Source organism: Manacus vitellinus, unplaced genomic scaffold, assembly GCF_001715985.3.
Source record: "Manacus vitellinus isolate BGI_N305 unplaced genomic scaffold, ASM171598v3 scaffold_1_pilon, whole genome shotgun sequence".
Taxonomy (NCBI): Eukaryota; Metazoa; Chordata; class Aves; order Passeriformes; family Pipridae; genus Manacus; species Manacus vitellinus.
In genome coordinates, this window is record NW_021939396.1 from 45,500,500 (window position 1) to 45,507,184 (window position 6,685).

At 36.4% G+C, this 6,685-nt stretch overlaps 1 protein-coding gene across 1 annotated transcript in view; it reads left to right on the top strand.

Annotated features, from left to right (window-relative positions):
* The window catches only part of SS18 (SS18 subunit of BAF chromatin remodeling complex), a 44,539-nt gene extending 40,151 nt beyond the window's left edge, over nucleotides 1-4,388 (top strand). Inside the window, 2 exon segments of the mRNA XM_018080798.2 lie at nucleotides 1-134; nucleotides 2,288-4,388. Of these exon segments, the coding sequence (XP_017936287.2) occupies nucleotides 1-134; nucleotides 2,288-2,314 (161 nt within the window). The 3' untranslated portion in view covers nucleotides 2,315-4,388.
* The last annotated feature ends 2,297 nt before the right edge of the window (nucleotides 4,389-6,685 follow it).

Below are 6,685 nucleotides of genomic sequence, written 5' to 3' on the forward strand. Positions count from 1 at the left end.
GCCCCTCCCAGAGTGGTCCAGGACCTCAGTATCCCAATTATCCACAAGGACAAGGCCAACAGTATGGGGGATACAGACCCACGCAGCCTGGGCCACCCCAGCCACCCCAGCAGAGGCCTTATGGATATGACCAGGTATTCTTTCGTTTGATGAGAAAATTGTTGTTCTTACGCACTCATTTAATAATCTTAAGATTCTTCTGGACATTTAAAGTAATGAATTTGAGGACATGATCTCTCAGGTATGTATGTACAGTTCTCCCGGGTTTTATTTCTTGGTGATTTACCCAGAATCATTTGTCTGGAGTTGTGACTAGTCACTCTCTCCCGAGTTTGCTAAGTTTTAATGCAATTTGGCAAAGTGAGGCCCTCCAGACAATCTTTTTTGACTTTAAAAATTAAGTATAAGGTTTCATAACCTCATGATGAATAAATAAAATGAAATATAAGGTTCCTAAATCTAATGGTGGATCATTTTTCATCACTGCTTTGCAGTAGAAATAGTTGAATTGATTTTCCACAAACACAAATCCTAATCCTAATCTTCCTCTCCAGTTGCAAAAACATCTCAGGTGCGCAACTGAGGTCTTTTAGCTGTAGAGCTGTATGGGAAGACATGAAACCTCTTTGTGCATAGATTTTCTCTGAGCAGTATCAGGAGGCACTGAACATGGGAAAGCAGTGTCCCAAAAATCAACTGCTTCCTTCCTACCACTGCTAAGATAAGTTTAAAACACAACAAACCCACCATAACTTCAGGCTGGAGTTGTAGTGAGGGACTCCTGTAAAAAAATCTGTCTTAGAATTACAGGATGAAGCAGAAGTTTTATTCCTGTAGAAGGTACTAAACTATAAAAAACCTAATCTTTGCAGTATGAATCGTTCAGAAATGTCATTAAAACATACACTGTTATTTTCCTTGGCATAAATAAAATGAAGATCAAGTAAATGATCAAGATGAGGTTCTAGCATTTAAATAAAACCCTGATATGTCAGTAGAAGATCAGTTGAACTTTCAAGAAAAACTTTCCCTTGGAAGTGAGAATAGTCACAGTTGCCCACATTTTTAAAGGAGAACAGTTGGCTTGCTTTCTACAGAAAGTAAAAAAGACAAGGAAGAGGGAACAAAGTCTTTCAGTGTCATAGTTTAGAGATGCAGTTACTTCTAATTATTTATCAGATAAACAAAATGTTTATGCACGGAACTGGTAACTTTCTCTGCAAACAATAAGCTACAGCAAAATTCTTTGGTTTTGGCAAATATAGGGTCAAGGAAACTTAATCACAATTTGCTGAGTTTCTTTCAGTTTTTCTTACAGTAGGAGTGGATAACCTTCTCTGTAGATAGGCTCTGCTCCTCTAGTTTGTGCAGTCTTAAGTTCCACTGGGAAACTCAATTATAGAAGACCTCTCTTTCATACTAGCCATTCCCATAGGAATTGCGCTGCTTAAATTCTCATCTAGCAGCTGTTGTGAAACTCTTCTTCATGACTGATTGTTATATTACAATGTAACAAAGCTAACATTAAACTGAAATTTAAAATACCACCTTATCGTGGTGGTACTTAACACGGAATGGTGGCAGGACTGCAGTTCGGGACACGTTCACTTCCTAGCACAGTGCTTTCTTCTGCAAGCCTTGAACCCTGTGGTGAAGGATCATGGTAAGCTTGTAGCATTGATGCTTTCACCTCTGCCCACCTCTGCAGTACATGACATTCTTTCAAAAGAAGGAGAATATCAATAAGGGTAATAACTCTGTGTATTGGATCTGTGGAATAATTGCTTCCCATAGGATATGTGGACTAGTTCTTCATGTTCACTGGGATGTGCCTTGGTTTTTGAGATACATGTACAATTCTGTAATGCTTGATAGGTGGATATTTTTAGGTATCTCTGTGTCATGGTTAGTTTCCTAAATTACTTTGAATTTAGGTGACCTTGTCCTTTTGAAATAATTTTCAAAGTTCAGGTGGGAAGTAATCCCCGTCTTTTATTTTTTGCTGATGTTCTGCAAATTTCACAGCAGTCCTTTGAATGTAAAGGTATACTCTTTTGATCCAGGTTCCTGGATTTAAATCCGTGTCATTGGTTTTACTTTTACATCAAAGCACAAAGGATTTTTAGTGAGATGAAACTATACCAGTTACTTATATCAGTTTATCATTTATTGTTATTTGTTTCCACCTTTTAACATCACAGTTTATTTGGATAGTCTTCTGATTTCAGCTTTTAATACAGGAAAATGTGCCTTGTGGTCTAATTATATATTTTGAATTTTTTTTTAGGGTCAATATGGAAATTATCAACAGTGAAAAAGTACTCACATTCCGGTAGGCAATATTTGTTAGCAGCCATATTGTCTCCTCAGCACTGTGGACATCTTCCCAAGATGAGAACCTCCCATTCCACCTAGCTTTTGGAAAAATCTTGTGGCTGTGTTACGGTATACAGTCTTTATGGGTTAATTATTAAAGACTGTAGATTCTCAGAAACTGATTTCACATCTCTACTCTAGATGGCAATATTGGACAGAAAATCTGTGACATAACAATTTGCAGTGAGTTGAGGACTGTATGTCAAATAGACTGTTACTGACTGAAAGGTGTGAACCAGCTTTGTATGTTTATGAAGGTTATGGGAATTTAATATTTTTTTCCATGGATTTTTTTTGTAGGGGGGAAAGGGGAAATGCACACTTTTTACAGCAGCAATATTTTGTATATAATGTTTTTCATGGGGTGAATATGCAAGACAGTACACTACTCGCTGGGCAGGATAACAAATCTACTGTTAAAATGGGTAGGACATGGTAAGTGCTTGATTGTATTAGTCTTGAAATGATGTACGATCAAGATAAGAGTGAAAAAAGATGGAGAGCATCCTACATCACTGACAGGTTCAAGTACAAAGGTAGAGAATCCCAGTTATCTAAATGGGAACATAATTAAAGACAGTGTAATATAGTCTTGTGCAAAGATTAATTTTTTAAGCTTTCCAATTTTTCTGAGTGAAGCGGTTTTGTAAAAATTGTTTCTAACAGTTTGACAATTTTCTGCAACGTTTTTTGGGTAACAAACGTTTGGGTTTTATTTCTCAAGTGTTTTGTCAGAGCTTTGCATAAGCAAGCTGTAATCCCTCTTATTAATTGCAATAACAAAGAAAATGACAAGTGTTAATTTTACTTGGCTTGAATATGCAAAGAACTTGAAAAAGAATATGGAGAACAGGACTGTATTGTATAAGTGTATTTTAACCTTTAGTTGAATAATTTTTATGTATCAAAATAGCCTAGAGGACTTTGTAAAACCTATCTAAACTTTTGTTGTGGTTTAGGAACGGTATTCCCCAATTTTATGTTCCCACTGACACACTCCAAACCACACGCCTGCTTCCCCCTCCACCTCTGCTGGGGTGGCTGGAGAGGAGAATTGGAGGCACAAAAGGTAAAGATCACATGTTGACATTAGAACAGTTTACTGTAAACAGCAATGAGATAAGAAAACAGAAAACAAACAGTAACAGCAACAATACTAATGACAGAGGGTACAAAAAAGAGGCAAATGAGTCACACACTGTTGCTCACCCCGTGGAGCCCAGCAATTAGTGAACCACCCCAGGCTAAATGACCTGAGGTGGTGCAGAATAACCTCCGGGTCCCAGCCATGCCCCTCCTGGCTACTGCAACAATTAACGCTGTCCTGGCCGGAACCAGGACAACTTTTCTAACTGGGAGTTAATAATTTTAAAAAGGGGGCATTTTTTGTGTGTGTCTGTTTTTCTTATTGGTTAACATGAGACCAAGGGGATGTTTTATAACATCAAATATAAAACCTGTTGGTGAGGTAAATGCCAAATTTTGTTTTGAGTTGCATTAATGCTTCTAGTGTTGCATGTGAGATAGAGGCAGCACCTTGATCAATAGCATAGTACACAAAAAATTGGTTTTGAGACTGTCCTGCAACTGTGTATCAGATAAGTAAAAGGATATTCTGTTCTGCAGAAATATCTGCATTCAGGAATTCCTGGCAACATTTATAAAGGATAAAAGTTAAAATTAGTCCAGGAGTAAAATAATATTTTGGGTTTTTTCAGTTGGCAATCAGTGTTCGGGGAAAAAAAAAAGAAAGTCAACTGGTGTTCCTAATATGTATGACATTATACATGAAAGACAAGATTTTCAATTTGTTCATCCTTTTTAAAGGGAAAAGAGTTTTCTTAAAGTCAGTAGAAAATACACATCAAGATTTGAACAGATATGGGATGAGGAACATTATGAATGAAAAACTTGTAGGTTCTGTGCCAATTTTCTACCACTGTGTACTTCATTGCTATTTAAAACTGTACTCCATGAATTCTAACGGAAGAATAAATTATTTGTGATTTTAATTTTCTCATTTGTTTCTTTAAATTAGATCCCTATCACTTTGATGTCTCGTCTGGAGACTCTGCTGTGGGTTTTGATTTTATAGAAGTTTGGCTAGAATAACCAAACTGTATTTGCAGTCTAGGACTTTATCAAAATTCTCTTGCCATAGCCAAGTTAATTAGAATTAACTGTTCAGTAATCAGCATGTTGTGTAGGTTGTTTGTTAAGAAATTCTTCCTGTGAAAATGAAGGTCCATGAGGCTATAATCAAGATGACTGAATTAGATAAATGAGTTGAGGAGACAAAAATATGTTGAACCCAACCTGGTGTAGATATGTTATCTCATTTGAAATAAGCTCAACTGACATTAAGAAATAATTTGTCTTGCCAACCCATCTTCTGTTGTCTTATTCTCCTTTTTAATGGAAAGTAAAATTGCAATTTTAATAAGCAGAATTTCCTCCAGGGTTTCCCTCCTAGAGACTACTGCATTTGCAAGGTTTAATTGTTTTATAACGGTCCTGTTTCGTAAAACTTTTTAATTGGTGGTGACAAAAATTACCTTATTCCTCTGATACTATGCCAGAAGAACAACTTGAGAGGAGATAGCTCCACGCAAAAGTATTTCTACTAAAATGATATATTAAAAAGGAACCAGTTTTCCCTAAATGAAAGAAGCAGGAACGCGCAAGAGGACCAGCATGAAATGGCAAGATACAAGGTTCATTTTTGTAAGTCTTCCTTATGAAATAAAATCCACCCAATAGTGAACTAGTAAAAACGGTATTGGAATTGGCACTTTACATGTAGAATGTAGAAAATAAGGAGGGGACTGGCACAGCAAATCAAGTATGTGAACAGAAATGACACAGATGTTCAAAGAATAAAGAGGAGGGGTTAATGCATTCAGTGACTTTTAGTTATTGTAGGGCCGTGATTTTTGCCATTGTATTTTGCTCTTTTCATATGGTTTTATTTCCTTTTCTGCTCTGTGAATAACTCACAAAAGGGCTGGCTCACTGTTTCAATTGAAATTGACTTCACAAGGTTGTAACATAAGTAAGCATTTACTTTATAGAGCAGGATAAATGTATCTTTTTGCAAATAGTCCCACTTCCATTTTCATACCTAAATTACTTCAAAATGTTTAAAGTAATTGATTTTTTTTTTGAGAAAATGCACCTGATTAAAGGGGAGCAAGGACTTAAATGCAAAAATATCATTGTACTTCTACAGTTCTCACCACAGAGGATGCTGAAACACTTCAATGTGATTTTTTAAAAAAGATCAGATTTTAGATTCAAAAAAGGAGAGAATACTTCAATTTACAAAATTAAGAGAAAATGTTACTTCAGCAAGTCTAGGTGGAATTCTGCCAGAAGCCCTGAAGAAGTTCAGAAAGAAAGTAGCGGGTTTTCCCTACGTGGGCAGCAGTTGCAGAAGCAAAAGGAAGAAATCCTGTAAAATGAACCCCAAAAAAGCCTTCTCAAGCAAATAGATACCTGAATAAAATAGTAAGTTTAAAAAAAAAATTAAGTACTATGCTAAATGACATGTTCATTAACAAAAAAAAAAAACAACAAAAACAAACAAACAAAAACAAACAAACAAAAACAAACAAACAAAAAGGATAATAAAAGCTGACCTTCAGTCTGCTAGAATTATAGTACAAAATCGTAGCACAGTCTGATGAAACTGATCTTTATGTTCACTAAGCCTGAAGTTGTCTGAGAAGCTACTGCCATGAAAATAAGGCATGCAGTAAGGTGGACTGCAAAGCACTGGAAAGGAGATTATGCAGGATTTAAAACTGTAGAAATGCAATGGAGCATACATTGCAGATCTTCAGAAGCTACTGATGTTTACAATCAGAGTACTGGGTGGGATAATTCCAGTTTACTCATACATGGCTAATCAGCTGTCAGGAGCAGTTCAGTGGATAGCACAGTAAAACTTCCATTCAGTGGGTGTCAGAAGTCACAGTGCCACCGAAATATTCCAAAAGCAGTGGTATGGAACACCTAACAAAACACTGTAACACTGATTGGAGTTTTTTCAGCTCGGAATTACTATGCTCAAGCTTGTCTCTCCCATATCAAAAAGATAGCTCAGGTAAAAGGTAAGTAGGTAACAAGTGGTCAAGAACAAATCTAGTATGTTTGGGGTTGTTTCAGATGTATAAACCAGCAGCACATAACAGTGTAATTTTTGTAAGGATACTGACATGATGGAAATTAAAGGCAACACCTTTGAAAATGGTAAGAGGAAGTGCTTCTTACAACATGGACAACTGCAAACTCAGTCTCCAGGGGCTCT